Here is a 20,283-nt window from a genome sequence, read left to right on the forward strand (position 1 = left end):
TATGTTCAGACGAACTTAGAATTTGGAAGTAATTGGCTACTCTGATTCAGACTACGCTAGCTGCATTGATTCAAGAAATCCACTTCAGGATATATTTTCATGCTAGCTGGTGGAGCTGTATCTTGGAGAAGTGCAAAGCAGACATTGATTGCTACTTCCACTATGGAAGCAGAGTTCGTAGCTTGTTTTGAGGCAACCTCACATGGTGTATGGTTGAAGAGTTTCGTTTCAGGGCTTAGAATTATGGATTCTATATCTAGGCCATTAAGAATATATTGTGACAATTCAGCTGCTGTTTTTATGGCTAAAAATAACTCATGTATTTTGTTCTCTCCTATGGTAAATGAGATATATGTGTCAAGTGGGAGAATGTAAGAAAAATATGACACATATTAGAAAGGAAGAAGAACAGACGTGTAGGAAATGGCGACGGCCATTGCCTACAACTTTTGACGAAAACTTTTGACAAACGTGCTCAACTTCAGAAATTGAGATACGTACACGTTTCTTCTTCTAATATTCAGACTCCCTATTTTTCTCGTTGATGGTATGAGATGCATATAAATAGAGATGATTGAGGTCCCTAAGCATACACACCTCATAAAGAAATATACATCATCTATTGAGAGGGTGGAGTGCTTAGAAGGCTTCAACCGAGAAGAAAAGCAGAGAAATCAAAATTTTCAATGGTCGGAGGTAATACTCGATTTAAGCTTCTGTATATTATATATCATGTTTATATACACGTAGAAACACGATTTTGAGAAAAATCTCTAACACAGCATCCCATGGTGGTATGATGGTTACGAACAAAAATAAAAATAAAAATTAATAATAATAATTTTTAAAGAAGAAGAAGAAAAGAAAAAAGAGTGTTTTCTTGTCTAAGGGTCGAAGATGGAGAAGAGCCGCCAAACAGAAAGTGAGATGGCCGCTTCTTGCAAGGCCCGGCCCATTCTCTTTATTTTTCAAATCCAGAGCTCGGACTTGGATTTTGGGCCCCCGACTCCCCGCCTTCTCTTTCGTTCTCCGCCGCAAAGAGGTGGAGCAAAAACTCAAATGCCGATCCCGGCGGAAGTAGCACCTGCGCATAAGTGTTCTTTTATTGTATTGAAATTGAGCACCAAGTAGTAAGGATATTTTTCAACTCCCGTTTCTCCAGCGGAGCTCAAATGCCTAAGTTTCTGAGAAACCCACGTTGATAATGTATAGAACTCTTGGCGCACAGCGCCATATATACCGTTCTTGCATTTCTATCTTTGTCAGATCCGGACTAATTGATCAGGCAGTTCAGGTGTTCGACGAAATGTCCTCCTCGGATTGCAGAATTTTTCCGATAGATTACAATCGATTTCTCGGAGTTTTGGTGAAAAACAAGCGTTTCGAATTGGCTGAATATTATTATAACTCCATGAATCCGAAAGGGTTCTCTTTGAATTCCTTTACTTATTCAAGATTTATTTCCGGGTTGTGTTAAGTTAAGAACTTTGAGCTTATTTACAGGCTTTTTCATGATATGGATACCATTGGTATCGTTGCTGATATTTGGGCTTATAACATTTATTTGAATCTTTTGTGTAGTGAGAATATAGTGGATGATGCTTTGAAGGTGTTGAGAATAATGGGAGAGAAGGGGCGAGAACCTGATAAAGTAAGCTATACTATTATAATTAGTGGATTGTGTAGAGTCAAACGATACGAGGAGGCCGGAGAAATGTGGAAAATGATGATCAAGAAAGGGCTGGAACCGGATAACAAGGCATGCAGGGCACTTGTGCTGGGATTAAGTGAGAGTGGACAGGTTGATTTGGCTTATGAACTCACAGTGGGGAATATGAGGGGAAAACTTAGGTTTGAGACGGTAATCTATAATGTGCTTATACACGGGTTTTGTCAGGTTGGTAGGATTGACAAGGCGCTTGCTATTAATCACTCATAATGTGTTGTTAAATTATTGTTGTGGTCACTTAATGTTAGATGCGGCAGAAAAATTAATGGAGAAGATGGAGAAGGGCGGGATGAAACCTGACAGTTACAGCTACAATGCGCTCCTAAAAGGTCTCTGCAAAGCCAGCATGATAGATAAGGCATACATGTTGATAGTAGTAAATAAGATGGAGGGCAAAGGAGTTGTAGATGTTGTATCTTACAACACAGTGATACATGCACTTTGCAAAGTTGGTCGTACCAGCAGAGCTTATAAACTCTTGTGGGAGATGGGGAGGAAGGGAATCTTTCCAGATGTGGATACATTTAGTATTCTCATAGATGCCTTTCTGAGAGAAGGCAACTCAAGTGCAGCCAGGGACCTTGTTGAGCAGATGACAAAGATGGGTCTAATTCCAAGTCGTGCATTATATACCATTATTATTGACCATCTATGTAAGACAGGTAGAATAGGAATGGCTCACAGTACTTTCCATGATATGCTAGAACAGGGAGTTTACCCTGATGTTGTGTCCTATAATGCTCTCATCAATGGATATTGTAAATATTTTAAAGTTAGTGAAGCCTTGAATCTATATGAAGAGATGCAAACTATAGGTGTTTATCCAGATGATGTGACTTTCAAATTGATTATTGGGGGTCTCGTAAAGGAAAATAAGCTTTCCTTGGCATGTGATGACTGTGAAGCAGGTACAACGTTTGAGTTTACAGTCGGATTCTCTCATGCAGATTCACCGAACTGAGATGAAAGATGCTGTAGATAAGCTAAACTGTTGAGTTTGTGAGAGAAAAATTGCTTTCTTGAGTGGAGTGACGGGACAGCTTGGTTCCAACTCTTTTGGTCAGATCCAAATCAGGCTAAAGGGCCAGAAGAAAATATCAATTTACTTGTATAGATATTTTTAAGAAGTTTTCCAAATTTTGCTCTCTATCACGGAGCATTGGGTGAAAATTTTTACGATTTCTAGATTAATACTTCTTTTACTAATGATGGATGCAGGAATGAAGCTTAAGTCTTACCCTGGTGCAATGGGAAATTTTTGGGTGCAAAGAGGTGGCTGCCATTTGTTCACACAAGGCTCTAGGTTGTATTGCCATCAAGCATGTGGAGGACTTTTGGCCCCCTTCCCTGGAGGCAAAGTGTCTCAGGCTCTTCTCGGTTCTCTTCTCCAAGTAACAAACAATATGGTTGCTTTTAAAAAAATTGAGATCCACTCACTTCCCTGCGCACGCACACAGAGAACAGGAAGGGATATTATTTACTTTTTGCTACTTAAAAGACTGGTATTTGATGTGATATCTTTCGTGCGTGTAGATGCTCTGGTGCTTATATTTTCCTCGAGTAGAATTGCTGTATTACAGATATCTGGCCGTTTGCTTGCCTCCTTATGAAGACGTTGAAATTTGAGCGTGAAAGTTTCCATTTTCCTGAAAGGAACCTCCATGGATCATCATCCACGTATCATCGCAATCAAGCGTAGAGGTTGCGTTAGTCCATCTTGATCATATCATTTTTTCGGAAAACAAATTCCTTATTTTTCTTGCACGTAATTTAGTTCTGTAAATTATTTTTTATACGTTGATTCTGTAATTGGTTGTGTGGTACATCTACCTAACCTTTAAGTTTTAAATCTAATATTTATTTACATGTCATTTTTGTGATCAATCACTATTATTTTGGGAAACATACATATGTGAGAATAATCACACGCACATACATATTGTAAAATTAAAATTATTATATTTTATTAGAGTATTGTATTTAAGAAATTACCTTTTCCATTCTTATTGAAACCTTCTTCCAATATTTTTTTCCCTATGCGTATATAGTGTCCAGCGTTACGAAATCAGAGAAACCCGTGGAAGAGAAAATTTATTGAAATTAATATTTTTGATAACATATTGTTATTAAAATAATGAACGGGAGTGGATTATTAGTAGCCATGGGTGACTAAGTAAAATCTCTAATAACATTTTTTTTTTTTTGGAAAAAAAACATATAAAATCTCGTTTCAACTTTTCCTTGGGTAATCGTATAGCTCACTTCTTCGATCGTCAAAAAATTATTTTATCAATCAACTTGTCCTTTTCAATTATGACACGATTTTCCACAATGCTATCTACTCTTATTTATGAATAGGTAAACAACATCAATTTACATAAACAGATCAAATGATTTCCTATTAAAACTTTTTAGTTAATTTAAATGTTTAAAAAATAATCTTTAGAGCATAGTTGTGACACCAATTCCGGAGGTGATTGCTTAAACCATGTTACACTATTTGACCACAAGATTACGATCAAAATATATTGTTGTCACTTGGTATGAACAATATGTTCAGAATTAGAGGTGTGATCAACACTCCCAAATCAAAAGTAGAATTGATCTATGGTCAATTAGTATGCCACTTCTATGAATAACACGTAATGCTGTTTCGTTCTTTCTTTTTTCTATTATAGATGATCAAAAAAATACAAGTAAAATTTTGGTTATGACCATAATCCTAGGAAGCTGCCAAGGGCAATGGTTAACACTTGTCGGACATATGGACAGCTATCCGAGTAGTTGTTTGTTGTCGATTTTTCAACACTCTTAAGTGTACTTGTTTCTTCAATTTCTAAAAACTTTGGGAGGATCTTCACTATTCAAGCGGATGAAGCCAAATCAGGCAACATTTCTGAAAGCCTTCGGATTCTATTAGTCCAGCAATACTAATTGGGAACCATGATTGATGGATGAGTAACATTTCCCAACATTCAACCTTTGTGTTCTAGTTGCCGAGTAACACTAATTGATACACATGATCGATCAGATTAACTGCACATCAATAGATTTCGAAATAATGGCTGAACATCAAAAAAAATCATTCGAATCCAAGTGGCCTCTCAGCTGCAATCCTTCTGGTTCCTTCTTGAACCGGCTTGACTCTACGTAATTAATGATGGATGTTTTCACCTTGATCAGCTTTGCATTTACTGAATCTGAATTACCCTCTTTTAGTGCTTTGAGGAAGTCACGAGCAATGATCCTCAGCAACTTCTCAAACTGATTTCTGTATCTTCGGTAAAGAGCGTATCCTGACATCTAGACGTTCTTAAATGACTACATATCATTATGCATAAAATATTGAAAAATATATGTGAAAAGGCAAATGCCAGCTTACTTCAAGAAAATGTTGTAGTGCAACTGCTGTATAAAGATTAGCCGGGAGAGAATTTAGAAACCGTGCAAGCCATGCCCAACCTTCTTTAAGTCCATGGAGATTCTGAAAGCCACCAATTTCAGTCTGCCAAAACAAGAATATCAGAACCCAATCTTGTCTCGTACCATTAAAATGCATTGGGTAATTATGGTTAAAAGCTCAAGTAGTCACAGAGCACCCAAACCTGTACTAAAGCTCCATAGAGTCTCATTATCGAACTCAATCTCTCTACATAACTATCAGTGTTTTCGATCTTACCATATATTTCCTTGTAGCCAATAGCTTTGAAATAAGCTTCTCTGGTTTGAAACAATACCTATAAAAGATAACATAAATATGGTATCAATTTACAGCAGCAGCTCTGTCGAAAAGCCAAAAGAGAACAAGAATGTTTCTGAACTTAAGAGTCCAATCAAGCCATGTGACTCTTGCAGAGAACTTAAAAAGTACATGAAACTGCCCATACTTTTGCATCAGCAAACCATAACAAGGAAAAATCGAGAACAAACAAAAGACAAGTTCTTAAAATATTGAGTTAGATTTATTACTGGAGAGTATTCTACATATTTGGGCACAGTGTACATGCAAACTCTATTCAACTCTGCCAAGAGAATGTCCAAAGCCAATGGAATCTGTATTCAATAAAATAAAATATTATCAAATGACACATTATCCAGGATCAACATGCTAAATTGCTGCTTCAATGGACACAAGCATACAAATCCAGACACGGAGAAGACTTATCTTACACAAAAGAAGAGAACATAAAAGGACTTCTTAGCAAACAATTGATTTCATGATAACAACTTAGAATAAATTTATAACAAGTAGTATGGAATTCTTCACAGCAGAGTTTACCTTGGAGGTGACAAGAACAATGACATGACTACAGGCAAAAATGAATCTGTCGCTCTTTTGAGAATTTTCACAGTTGAAGACCACCTGTAAAAATCATGACTCCCTAAGTAAGCACATATTTATTAGACATTCTCTGAACACGATGATGAAAGTTTCCTCCGCTTATAATCTATTAAATATCAAATTGGTTCTGCAATCAAACAAAGAAATGAAAACCGGTAACTCCTTCAAGTGATACTCAACAACAATACCTTTTCTGCAAAGGACATGATACTGATGGAATGGGGATATTCTGGACTACTGATTAAATTGAACAATTCATCTGCTTTTGTTCTGTTGAAAAAAAATGCAATTTGCACATAACATAAGATTTTTTTTATCAGAGGAAAATAAAACTAATGAACAGCAAAGTAAAAGACTTACTGGTTTGTTAAAATGAAAGAATGATAAGATCCGACTGACCTGACATTTTCTACAGTAGCATAGATGGTTTTAATCAGCCTATTGAAATTCTGTCCAGTTCTTCGATTACCCTGGATAGGACAGACAATTGTGGTTCATAAATGACATATCATCGACATTGTGCTCATGGACATCGTAGAGAGATAATGAATCAGAAGAACCATCAAACACATTATCTAGCATTCGGTGATCTATTCAAAGTTGCGACCACCTTATGTGTCTTGCTTATTTTGCACAAACGATTCTATAAACCTGTAAAGATATTTAAATGCATAGTACAGTAAAATCTATAATTTGAAATTCGAATCATCCTTAGTGATTTACCTGATCAGAACTTTCTTTAAGAGCCCCGTTTTCTATAGTTAACTTTTCATAAATACGTAGTCTTTTTTTCTCCAATTCTAAAGCATTTTTTGAAGCTCTTGTCATACTTCTTCCTGCCAAATAGACTCAGTTGAAACTTCAGATTAGAATGGCGAAAAAGTCAAAATTCTTGTTTATCAACATAACGTCCCACATACCTGATAATGAAACATGTTTCTTATCGTCAAATCTGGTAGGCACGACCTGCCCAAGAGTTTAAGGGACAATAATAAACTGATCCAGATACGATTGAAATACGCGATTCATGAGATCCATGAAGATCGCTGGCGCATTGGTCAACCCGAATGGCATGACCATAAACTCATAGTGCCCATATCTAGTTCTGAATGCTGTCTTATGGACATCTGCTTCTTTCACTTTCAACTGATGGTATCCCGAACGCAGATCAATCTTAGAGAAAATCGATGCTCCTTGCAACTGGTCAAATAAATCTCGATTCTTGGCAGTGGATACTTATTTTTTATCGTGACCCTGATGAGCTCTCGATAATCGATGCAAAGACGCATACTACCATCCTTCTTTTTCACAAATAATACCGGTGCGCCCCATGGAGAGTAACTAGGGCGAATGAAACCCTTGTCTAACAAGTCCTGTATCTGATCTTTTCAATTCTTTCATTTCTGCAGGTGCTAGACGATAGGGTGCTTTTGATATAGGAACCGTGCTCGGCACTAGATCAATAGAGAATTCCACCTCTCGATCGGGCGGAACGCCAGAAACGTCCTCAGGAAAGACGCTAGGAAAATCTCTCACAATGGCAACATCCTATAACTTCTGACTGATAGACTCCTGAGCAGTAGTGACGCATGCTAGATAAGCTGAGCATCCTCGCTTAATAAGCTTCCTCGCACATAAACAAGAATAACGTGCGGCATTTGCTTGTTCCTCGCCGCCCCTCAAAAACAAAAGGTTTACCATTAGGCGGTCGAATAGACACTGATCGCTGACTGAAATCAATCGAAGCTCCATTCACTGATAGCCAATCCATCTCAAGTATAATATCGAATTCGGGCATAGGGAGTACAATAAGATCAGCCCGAACTACATTTTGAATAAACGAAGCTCTAGATCCTTGACAAGTTTAGACGTGAGCATCTGATCACCGGATGGAATCGAAACCTTGAAACCCAAACCCATATCTTGAGGAGTAATATTCAGTCGCTTGACGAAGGTTTCAGATATGAAGGAATGTGTAGCTCCTGAATCTAGCAATGCATAGGTAGCTACACCTAGAATGATAATCCTCCCTGCTGGTGAAAGATGTCTTTTCAATCTTTTCGAGTTGAAACTTAAGGATTTTACTATCATTAGTTTCCCCAAATTCAAAAAATTTCGCGTGAACTTAAGCATTTCGTGAAATTGTACTTATAGCCCTTACATTTTTGAATTTTATGATTCTAGTCCCCCAATTTTGGATAATTGCACTATGGCCCTTAAATTTTCGGATAATAACAATTTAGTCCAAAAAAAATTTTCGGAAATTACCCCTTAGTGCTCATGGTTTCGGTATTAGCAATTGAGCCCTTAATGTTATGATTTATTACGCTTCGGTCCCTTAATTAGCGAAAATTGAATCTAGTCCCTCAAGTTTTCGATTTTGCACTTTACCCCCATGATTGCGGAAGTTGCATCAAAACCCTTGCCACAAATTCGAACAACCCAAAGATTAATCGGTTATGATATTTTTAATTTGGCCCTAAAACTTTTTATTTGGAAACATAACATCCTTATCATAAAATAAGTCATCAAATTCATAACATTTTCTAGGGTTCTTAAAATCAAACTTAAACCCCACTAAGAAGATCATGCGACCTAAGTCCACTAAGTTAAATCTTGTTTTTCCCAAATCAATCCTAGTAACCAATTTAACATTTCATGCAGAAGAATAGGCAATATAAAAATGTTTAAATAACTAGGTTACATGTGATAAGTATGTCTGCTTCTCCTCCGCTTCTTCGGATTCATAACATACGCTCGCCCTACAGTAGAGTGCCTTTCTCTTTGGCAATCAACAGCTTTTGGGCCCATTTCCTTGCGTAGAAACACTTGTAGGTCCCCATTCGCACTTGCCAAGATGCGGCGCACGATTACATCTTGCAGGGTTGCCTCTCCGTAGGCGGTGGTGATCCTTGATTCTGTGGCCTCTGCTGCCCTTGCTTTTACTTGATTGGACCTTGGTTTTGAGGCTTGAGGTCTAGTGGACCCGTATTCTGCTTCTGTGGCTGACTGTTACTATGGTAGACTGTTCTTTACACTGAAGTTCAAAATCAATATCCCTCAAATCTTGCTCAGACTTGAAGGCACAAGTAGTGGCGGTGCATAATCTAATGGATGCTCATCATAACATTGTTGGTTAGAGAAGGACGTAGACCATCCATAAAGTGCCTAAGCTTTTCTGCAGATCTCTCGCAATAGGGGTACAAAGTGACAACCCCTATCAAATTTCTTCACAAAGCGCAAACAAGTCTCCAGTCGGAGGCTCATAAACTCCCCTTAGTCGGCCCTAACATCCGCAGTAAAATACTTCTCATAGAAAATTCTTGAATTGTGGCCAGTGATAGTAGAGCAGGTTAACTCATGCTCGACCCTTCCCACCAAGTAGCATACCCCAGTAAGTGGTACACCTCACACGGTCAGCATCTCCATATTCATAACGGAAGTGCCCAAGAGGGTGGATCCAGCTCTCGGAATATCATGAAATCACATAAGCATGTAAAACTTACAACTTTGAGGCTTGACGACTGACCTTCCCGGCGCTGATGGTGGCACAATCCTTTACAGGACCTTTGCTCTGATACCAACTGAACGTTTCATGTTCTTTGTTTAAAATGTACTAGAATTTTTTAAAAAAAAATTCGGCCAACTCAAATAATACATGAAAATATTTTTATAAAATATTTTGAATTATTAAATAAACCTCAATCAACTAGTACTTAAAAATTCGAGTGAAATTGTCGTAAAGTAAAATCGTCTACTGTTTTTCCAAGCCTAAAAGCAATAAGTTTGACAATATAGCCCATACTAAACCTCTCAAAATCTCTCAAAAGCATAAATAAAATCATAAAAATCTTTAACTTAAATCATAAGCATAATGCGAAAATGTAGCACTGGTCCTCGGGTTGTGTACACCGTCAGTCCAGTAGTATCACCATCAAGACCTCTTTCAATACCACCTGCATCCATCACACTTAGTGAGTCTAAAGACTCAACACACCAAATCTTTGTAACAAATAATACATAATAAAACCACATGCACAGTGAAAATACTTTTACGTAAATAACATTTTCGTGATATGCATAACATGAACCTCACCTTTACCTTTTTCCTCAATCATAACATGACATCATCTTTTCATGATCATAAACATTATCTTTTCTTTATTGAATTCAGATCGTTAATTGTGACTTTCCTCAATCCTCAGAGTCGATGGTACCATACATGAAACCACAGTACTGGGCGACGGGACATCAGCGACACATGATCGTAACTGAGCCTTGGCTTATCCTCAATCATAACCTCATATCCTCAAATCCTCACAGTCACAATTACTTCACTTTCATCAAGGTTTTCATCACTTTTATAAATCATGCATAAACATATTTTCTTTTGAAACCAAGCATGCACCATGTATTTTAAATGTCAACTTAAATCATAAAATTTCATGAAAATTTAAAATAAATCATAAATAAATCCTGAATTTCATAAACATGTAAAAATGATCATAATATCATAAAAACAGTATTTGGGGCACTTTCATGACCATTACAAATTTTTAGGTGTAAAAGATCGTTTTACCCCTGGATCGACACTTTTTGTTTCTGATTTTTTCTTGATTTCATGACTCTAACATGTCCCAGATAATTATTTAAGCTTATATGAATTTTTTCTTATTTATTTGGCTTAAAACTTAGACTTTTCAATTATCTTTCTTGATTATTTTAACGGTGTTTTAATCCCGAAAAATACCAAACTTTAATATAAATTCCTAAATTCAAAATTTAGTTTTTTATATTATTTTAGCCCTTATGGATCACGGCCCGACCCTCGTGAGCCGTTTTCCAAAATTTCTTCATTTTAAAACTCATTTTGACACCTAAACTTCGACCCCGAGCATCTCTTAATTTTCCCGAGTTACTCCCGAGCCATGTCGAACCAAAACTTGCCCAACATGTTAAATTAGCCTACTGGACTCTAAGGTTGTCAAGACGACACCCCAAAACTCAAAAACGAAACCCTTCCTTGACGTGCATAAGCTGGCCGAGAATCATGTGCTGCATGGTTATCACGTTTACGATCGTGTGAGTCCAGCCGACGCTCTACCAACCAAACCCAATCCATGGACGCTTACTTAGGACCCTAGTGAACCTTCCTATCCCAGCCCGTGCCCCCACGAAACGAGCCTCCATTGCCTGAGAGTGGCGGGAACCCTGCACAAATCTGTGCAGGGTTCTCGGGTGGAGTCCTAGCTGCACTAGAACTTTCCCGAGCCCTCGCCATTTGAGCCTAGTGTAGTATCCCGAACCTAATTTGAGTTAATTATTGGATTTTTATGTTCGTGGGATCGGCAGGACCGAAACCAGGTTCGGATCGTCCGAGACAGGGGCTGGACTGTGGAAGGGAAGACATGCAGGGTTCGGAGCGTCCGATAAGGGTTCGGTCGTCCGAAGTGTAGTGACGGATCTTCCGATCGTTGGCTATATAAATAGAGGCGCGAGACTTCATTTGTGACTAGTCGATTTCCGAGGCATTCAGAGTGTTTCAGTCGTTTCTGGTCGGTGTTTCTAGGCTTCCCGAGGTTTAGGCACTAGCAGAGAGCTATGGTGTTGTGCGGAGCTGTGCTCAGTTGGGAGCGAGTGGCATCAGTGGGCTGTCTACTGGAAGCAGGCTGTTGATAGGGCTGATCGTAGGATATGCTGGTGGTGTGAGGCGACGAAAGTACTATCCGAGATATCCTGGTTGAGTATACATTTCAATAGGTGTTGAATGATTATTTGCGGGCATGATATGTCATATGATGCAGGCATTATATGTCACGCTTTATGATGCATGTTGCATTTCATGTGAGCCGTTCCCTTCGAGATAACCTTTGCTGTTGAGCGTATCTCTTTCGAGAAAGACGAATATTGTGGGGCCGCTCAGGCCCTGTCTTGTGGACGATGGAAACCGGAGATACACAGTGGCGACGGGTCCGGAGGGCTTCGGGTTTTTTTGGTTGATACGGGACATTTTAGGTCACACGTCTGATCTGTAGTGGATTGCAGGACCAGAGAGTTACCGCGCGGCAAATATCCACTTGGCCGCCCTAGAATAGAGCATTGGAGATCTTTTGTGACTCCTGTTTCTTGAATACCTGGTGATCATATCATAGCAGTGGCATTCATATAGGCTCTTGGTTAGACTCATCTTGTGGATTCTGGGGCGTTCTTACGCTCACGTCATCGGTTTTGTTTCATCTGGACACCCCATTCTCACGGGGCAGCATCAGGTTGGATGGCTCAGGAGGAGGAGGTCGAGGAGGAAGTGGAGAGACGGTTGAGTAGTTCTTCATACTGTTTATTTCGGATATGGTTGTAGCAGATATTCAGTTTAGTTAAGTATTCTGGATTTCGATGGTTGTTGTATAATGGATAACTTGCGTTCATTGGCCTTCCGCGTTTTATCTATGATTGTATTAATTAAGTTAAATGATGTTTACTTAGTCTGATTAGTAGGTGATTTGGAACGGGTCATACACCTAGCACTGGCTAGGAATCTCCACCCTGACTCCTGACAACCCTGGCCCGTGTCCTGGTCTCAGCCAAAGACCAAAGCCCTACCTGAAACGTGACACCCGATCGTTCAAGTCATGACAGCAGCCTACGTTTTTTGTTTCCTTTATTTCCTTTTGGTTTGTAGATGGTGGGTGGGTGGGTGTGTGTGGCTTTGTTTTCCTGAAACCTTTACCTAACATCATATAGCATCATGGCAGTCCACTAAACACAATCAAGACGTGGCTTGGTACATAAAAAGCATTAGTTCATAGCATATACATGGAGAAAACGAATTCTGAAAATAAAACTTCAAGATCTTCATGCATACATAATTAAATCATTATATGATGTAATGGATGAGGAAAAAGAAGATTTAGGCGTGTTTTGCGTCGTAAACGCCACGAAATACCGATGACGACGGAAGAACGGAGAGAACCGAGGCTTTCTCCCTTAAAAACTTTGGAGGAAAAATCAGTTCCCTCGCCGAGACCTGCTGCTGCGCCGGAGGAGGAGTTTTTGTTTTGCACAAAAAAGGTGGCGTTAGTTTTTTGAGAGAGTCTAGCTTTAGGTTTAATTGTTTATATGCTAATCCATTTTATTTAATGGCCTAAGACCTTAACTCCTAATTAAGCCACTAGTGCAAGTTAGGCTTAAAAAAAATGTTTTCATAAAAACAATTAGTGAATTAAATAGCCGGACTGCTTAAAAGATTGAATTTTAGTTAAAATCCAATCGAGTAAAAAATAAATCCCGGCGTGTAAATTCATCTCAAATTCCTTGTTTAAAAAAAATAAGAGAAATCATCACCCTTATATTAAATAATTAAAATTAATTATTTAATAAAACATTTTCACAATTTTCAGCCCTTGGTCTCCGTCCTCCGATCGTCCCTTGAACGCCCTTTTTTTAAAAAAAAAAACAATTTCCTGCAGAATGACAATAAAATCGTAATAAGCATGTATGTCACATAATTTAATAGCAATAAAATAAATTACTCATTTTTTTTTCATATTTCTTTGATTGGCATGCAGTTGGATTACGTCGTCTATTTTGGACCATACAAGTACAGAAATATTAGAAATCAACATTCAGATATTTGTTATCCAGATATGGACATGTAAAGTCCGAAATACTTCATCTCCTTCATTGATGATTATTCACGATTACGTTGATATCTACATGCTTCATAATAAAAACGAAGCACTAGAAGCCTTTAGGTTTTTAAGGCTGAAGTGGAGAAGAAGCATGTGGAAACATATTAAGATCGTGAGAACTGATTAGAGGTGGAGAATATTATGGTAGATACAATAAGAATGGACAAGCACCTGGTCTGTTTACGAAGTTTCTCCAAACATTAATTGTGCCCAATATACTATGCTGGTTTTTCGGACCAAAATGGTTGTAGCTGAGAGAGGAAACCGAACATATTGGAATGGTGAGGAGCATGTTAAGTACTCAAAACTTCCTAAATCCTTGTGGACTGAAGCTCTTAAGACAGCTGTGTATATATTAAACCGAGTTCCAACTAAGGTTGTCCCAAAGACGCCATTTGAGTTATTTAAAGGTTGGAAACCGAGTTGCAACATATACGCGTTGGGGTTGTCCTTCTGAAATAAGAGTTTTATAACCCACATGAAAATAAACTGGACCAAGAACGATAAGTGGATATTTCATTGGGTATGCCGAAAAATCCAAGTGTACAGATTCTATGTCCATCTCACAACACTAGAATTGCAGAACAAGAAATACAAATTTCTTGAGAATGATTTGATTAGTGGGAGTGATCATTCAAATGACATAATTCTTGAGAATGATCACATTAATTCACAACCCTCTTATTCAAATGAAGATGGTTGTTATTCACACCCCTCAAGACCAAATGGGTGTTAGACAACCAGTTACTGAAGTTCCACAAATGGCTGATGAAAATCCAGTGGATCAAGTTGTTAATGAAGAACAACCAGAAATTGTTGATCAACCAAACAACCTAAGGAGATCTACTAGAATAAGAAGATCAGCAATATCTAGTGATTATGTTGTGTATTTACAAGAAATCGGACTTAACATCGGAGCCGAAAATGATCCTGAAACGTTTTCACAAGCCATAAGTTGTAATGAGTCAAAACTATGGTTTAATGATATGAAAGAGAAGAGATGAATTCTATGGCAGTTAATGGAGTCTGGGATCTTGTTCAGTTGCCTGATGGTGTAAGAGCCATTGGATGTAAATGGGTCTTCAAACAAAGAAAGACTCAGTAGGAACATTGAAAGGTATAAAGCAAGACCTTGCTAAAAGATTCACTCAGCAGGAAAGAAATCGACTACAAGGAGACTTTTTCTCCTGTATCTAAGAAGATTCTCTTCGTATCATTCTAGCATTAGTTGCACATTTTGACTTAGATTTAACAACAAAGGGATGTGATGAAAAAAGCTTTTCTCAATGGAGAACTAGAGGAAGAGGTTTATATGAAACAACTGAAGGCTTCTTCTCTTAGATGGTGAGAAATGGTTTGTAAGCATTAGAAATCTATATATAGGATTGAGAAACAAGCTTCCCGTAAATGGTTTTAAAATTTCCGAGTGTATCTCTTATTCGATTCGTTGAGAACCCCATGGATCAATGTATATACCAGTGGGAGCAAGATTTGTTTCCTTATTCTATATGTGGATGATATATTACTTGCAACAATGATAAGGGTTTTTATAGAGGTGAAACAATTCCTCTCTAAAATTGATATGAAGGATATGGGCGATGCACTTATGTCATTGCATTAAGTACATCGAGATCGAATAAAGGTATTCTAGGTCTGTCTCAAGAAACCATCTCAACAAAGTTTTGGAGATCTTCGGATGAAAGATTGTTCACCAAGTAGATCTCCCATGTGAAATGCGATAAATTCAATTTGGCCAATGCCAAAGAATGATCTAGCAGCGGGACTGAAAATTCCTTTGCTTCTGCTTGTCGGAAGCTTGCTGTTGCTAGGTTTGCACTGCCTGACATTGCTTGTGGGGGATGTTGGGAGATATCAGAGTAATCCAGGTTTAGACCATTGGAAAGCTGCAAAGAAAAGTAATGGGTACCTTCAAGGGCCAAAGATTATATGCTTATGTTCAGACGAACTTAGACTTGGAAGTAATTGGCTACTCTGATTCAGACTACGCTAGCTGCATTGATTCAAAACACTTCAGGATATATTTTCATGCTAGTGGTGGAGCTGTATCTTGGAGAGTGCAAAGCAGACATTGATTGCTACTTCACTATGGGAAGCAGAGTGTAGCATTGTTTTGAGGCAACCTCACATGGTGTATGGGATGGAGGTTTCGTTTCAGGGGCGTTAGAATTATGGATTCTATATCTAGGCCATTAAGAATATTGAGACAATCAGCTGCTGTTTTTAGGCTAAAAATAACTCATGTATTTTGTTCTCTCCTATGGTAAATGGATATATGTGTCAAGTGGGAGAATGTAAGAAATATGACACATATTAGAAAGGAAGAAGAACAGACGGTAGGAAATGGCGACGGCCAGCCTAACTTTTGACGAAAACTTTTGACAAAAGTGCTCAACTTCAGAAATTGAGATACGTACACGTTCTTCTTCTAATATTCAGACTCCCTATTTTTCTCGTTGATGGTATGAGATGCATATAAATAGAGATGATGAGGGTCCCTAAGCATACACACCCTCATAAGAAAAACATCATCTATTGAGAGGGTGGAGTGCTTAGAGCTTCAACCGAGAAGAAAAGCAGAGAATCAAATTTCAATGGTCGGAGGTAATACTCGATTTAAGCTTCTGTATATTATATATCATGTTATATACACGTAGAAACACGATTTTGAGAAAAATCTCTAACACAGCATCCCATGTGGTTAGATGGTTACGAACAAAATAAAAATAAAATTATAATAAAATTTTAAGAAGAAAAGAAAAAAAAGAGTGTTTTCTTGTCTAAGGGTCGAAGATGGAGAAGAGCCGCCAAACAGAAAGTGAGATGGCCGTCTTGCAATGCAAGGCCCGCATTCTCTTTATTTTCAAATCCAGAGCTTGGACTGGATTTTGGGCCCCCGACGCCCCGCCTTTCTTTTCGTTCTCCGCCGCAAGAGGTGGAGCAAAAACTCAAATGCCGATCCCGGCGGAAGTAGCACCTGCGATAAGTGGTTCTTTTATGTATTGAAATTGAGCACCAAGTAGTAAGGATATTTTTCAACTCCCGTTTCTCCAGCGGGAGCTCAAATGCCTAAGTTTCTGAGAAACCCACGTTGATAATGTATGAACTCTTGGCGCACAGCGCCATATATACCGTTTGCATTTCTATCTTTGCAGATCCGGACTAATTGATCAGGCAGTTCAGGTGGTTCGACGAAATGTCCTCCTCGGATTGCAGAATTTTTCCGATAGATTACAATGATTTCTCGGAGTTTTGGTGAAAAACAAGCGTTTCGAATTGGCTGAATATTATTATAACTCCATGAATCCGAAAGGGTTCTCTTTGAATTCCTTACTTATTCAAGATTTATTTCCGGGTTGTGTTAAGTTAAGAACTTGAGTTATTTACACAGCTTTTTCATGATATGGATACCCATTGGTATCGTGCTGATATTTGGGCTTATAACATTTATTTGAATCTTTTGTGTAGTGAGAATATAGTGGATGATGCTTTGAAGGTGTTGAGAATAATGGGAGGAGAGAGAAGGGGCAGAACCTGATAAGAAGCTACTATTATAATTAGTGGATTGTGTAGAGTCAAACGATACGAGGAGGCGGGAGAAAGAAATGTGGAAAATGATGATCAAGAAAAGGGCTTGGAACCGGGATAACAAGGCATGCAGGGCACTTGTGCTGGGATTAAGTGAGGGGACAGGTTGTGTTGGCTTATGAACTCACAGTGGGGAATATGAGGGGAAAAACAGGTTGAGACGGTAATCTAAATGTGCTTATACAGGGTTTTGTCAGGTTGGTAGGATGACAAGGCGCGTGCTGCATGTTGCCTATTAATCACTCATAGTGTTGTTAAATTATTGTTGTGGTCACTTCAGTTAGATGCGGCAGAGAAAAATTAATGGAGAAGATGGAGAGGGCGGGATGAAACCTACAGTTACAGCTACAATGCGCTCCTAAAAGGTCTCTGCAAAGCCAGCTGATAGATAAGGCATACATGTTGATAGTAGTAAATAAGATGGAGGCAAAGGAGTTGTAGATGTTGTATCTTACAACACAGTGATACATGCACTTGCAAAGTTGGTCGTAACCAGCAGAGCTTATAAACTCTTGTGGGAGATGGGGAGGAAGGGAACTTTCCAGATGTGATACTTAGTATTCTCATAGATGCCTTCTGAGAGAAGGCAACTCAAGTGCAGCCAGGGACCTGTGAGCAGATGACAAAGATGGGTCTAATTCCAAGTCGTGTGCATATATACCATTATTATTGAACCATCATGTAAGACAGGTAGAATAGGAATGGCTCACAGTACTTTCAATGATGCTAGAACAGGAGTTTTACCCTGATGTTGTGTCCTATATGCTCTCATCAATGGATATTGTAAATATTTTAAAGTTAGTGAAGCCTTGAATCTATATGAAGAGATGCAAACTATAGGTGTTTATCCAGATGATGGACTTTCAAATTGATTATTGGGGGTCTCGTAAAGGAAAATAAGCTTTCCTTGGCATGTGATGACTGTGAAGCAGGTACAACGTTTGAGTTTACAGTCGGTTCTCTCATGCAGATTACCGAACTGCGATGAAAGATGCTGTAGATAAGCTAAAACTGTTGAGTTTGTGAGAGAAAAATTGCTTTCTTGAGGGGAGTGAGGGACAGCTTGGTTCCAACATCTTTTGGTCAGATCCAAATCAGGCTAAAGGGCCAGAAGAAAATATCAATTTACTTGTATAGATATTTTTAAGAAAGTTTTCCAAATTTTGCTCTCTATCACGGAGCATTGGGTGAAAATTTTTACGATTTCTAGATTAAACTTCTTTGACTAATGATGGATGCAGGAATGAAGCTTAAGTCTTACCTGGTGCAATGGGAATTTTTGGGTGCAAAGAGGTGGTGCCATTTGTTCACCAAGGCTCTTAGGTTGTATTGCCATCAAGCATGTGGAGACTTTTGGCCCCCTTCCCTGGAGGCAAAGTGTCTCAGGCTCTTTCGGTTCTCTTCTCCAAGTAACAAACAATATGGTTGCTTTAAAAAATTGAGATCCACTCACTTCCCTGCGCACGCACACAGAGAACAGGAAGGGAGTATTTACTCTTTTGCTACTTAAAAGACTGGTATTTGATGTGATATCTTTCGTCGTGTAGATGCTCTGGTGCTTATATTTTCCTCGAGTGAATGCTGTGTATTACAGATATCTGGCCGTTTGCTTGCCTCCTTATGAAGACGTTGAATTTGAGCGTGAAAGTTTCCATTTTCCTGTAAGGAACCTCCATGGATCATCATCCACGTATCATCGCAATCAAGCGTAGAGGTTGCGTTAGTCATCTTGATCATATAATTTTTTCGGAAAAACAAATTCTTATTTGTCTTGCACGTAATTTAGTTCTGTAAATTATTTTTTATACGTTTGATTCTGTAATTGGTTGTGTGGTATACACTACCTAACCTTTAAGTTTAAATCTTATATTATTTACATGTCATTTTGTGATCAATCACTAATTTTTGGGAAACATACATATGTGAGAATAATCACACGCACATACATATTGTAAAATTAAAATTATTTATATTTATTAGAGTATTGTATTTAAGAATTACCTTTTCCATTCTTATTGAAACCTTCTTCCAATATTTTTTTTCCCTTAGCGTATATAGTTGTCCAGCGTTACGAAATCAGAGAAACCCGTGGAAGAGAAAATATTGAAATTAATATTTTGATAAACATATTGTATTAAAATAATGAACGGGAGTGGATTATAGTAAGCCATGGGTGACTAAGTAAAACTCTAATAACATTTTTTTTTTTGGAAAAAAAAACATATAAAATCTCGTTTCAACTTCTGGGTAATCGTATAGTCACTTCTTCGATCGTCAAAAATTATTTATCAATCAACTTGCTTTTTCAATTATGACACGATTTCCACATGCTATCTACTCTTATTTATGAATAGGTAAACAACATCAATTTACAAAACAGATCAAATGGATTTCCTATTAAAAATTTTAGTTAATTTAAATGTTTAAAAATAATCTTTTAGAGCATAGTTGTGACACCAATTCCGGAGGTGATTGCTTAAACCATGTTACACTATTTGACCACAAGATTACGATCAAAATATATTGTTGTCACTTGGTTAGAACAATAGTTCAGAGATTAGAGGTGTGATCAACACTCCCAAATCAAAAGTAGAATTGATCTATGGTCAATTAGTGCCACTTCATAATAACACGTAATACTGTTTCGTTCTTTCTTTTTTCTTATAGATGATCAAAAAAATACAAGTAAAATTTTGGTTATGACCCATAATCCTAGGAAGGCCAAGGGCAATGGTTAACACTTGTCGGACATATGGACAGCTATCCGAGTAGTTGTTTGTTGTCGATTTTCAACACTCTTAAGTTGTACTGTTTTGGTTTATACTATGCGATCCTATTGTTAATTAGTCTGTCGATACCGTTAACAATATGCAATAATCAAAGGAAGATAGCTAGGCTTCGCTTGAAACAAGAAATAA

General features: G+C 38.1%; 1 protein-coding gene and 2 pseudogenes across 1 annotated transcript; 2 read left to right on the top strand and 1 right to left on the bottom strand.

The window, feature by feature from the left end:
* The first annotated feature begins 955 nt into the window (after positions 1-955).
* Positions 956-3,219, top strand: LOC140821138 (uncharacterized; annotated as a pseudogene).
* Positions 3,220-4,683: 1,464 nt separating this feature from the next.
* On the bottom strand, positions 4,684-7,045 carry LOC140821140 (mRNA export factor GLE1-like). Its single transcript, XM_073181554.1, has 9 exons — positions 6,992-7,045; positions 6,795-6,907; positions 6,471-6,541; positions 6,260-6,341; positions 6,009-6,092; positions 5,699-5,782; positions 5,335-5,466; positions 5,112-5,234; positions 4,684-5,032 (listed from the first exon to the last, which is right to left on the bottom strand). The coding sequence occupies exons 2-9, from the start codon at positions 6,897-6,899 to the stop codon at positions 4,802-4,804; spliced, it is 912 nt and encodes a 303-aa protein (XP_073037655.1). The 5' UTR covers positions 6,900-6,907; positions 6,992-7,045; the 3' UTR covers positions 4,684-4,801.
* A 9,525-nt stretch (positions 7,046-16,570) lies between these two features.
* LOC140821141 (uncharacterized) lies at positions 16,571-19,077 on the top strand (annotated as a pseudogene).
* The last annotated feature ends 1,206 nt before the right edge of the window (positions 19,078-20,283 follow it).

The sequence above is a fragment of the Primulina eburnea genome, unplaced genomic scaffold, assembly GCF_022965805.1.
Source record: "Primulina eburnea isolate SZY01 unplaced genomic scaffold, ASM2296580v1 ctg439, whole genome shotgun sequence".
Taxonomy (NCBI): domain Eukaryota; kingdom Viridiplantae; phylum Streptophyta; class Magnoliopsida; order Lamiales; family Gesneriaceae; genus Primulina; species Primulina eburnea.

Excerpts from the sequence above, each read along its gene's own strand:
- LOC140821140 (XM_073181554.1), bottom strand. The coding sequence starts at position 6,899 with ATGACAAGAGCTTCAAAAAATGCTTTAGAATTGGAGAAAAAAAGACTA. Across the intron at positions 5,235-5,334 it reads TCTATGGAGCTTTAGTACAG|ACTGAAATTGGTGGCTTTCA; the intron begins GTTTGGGTGCTC and ends TTGTTTTGGCAG. Across the intron at positions 5,033-5,111 it reads CACTACAACATTTTCTTGAA|ATGTCAGGATACGCTCTTTA; the intron begins GTAAGCTGGCAT and ends AAGAACGTCTAG.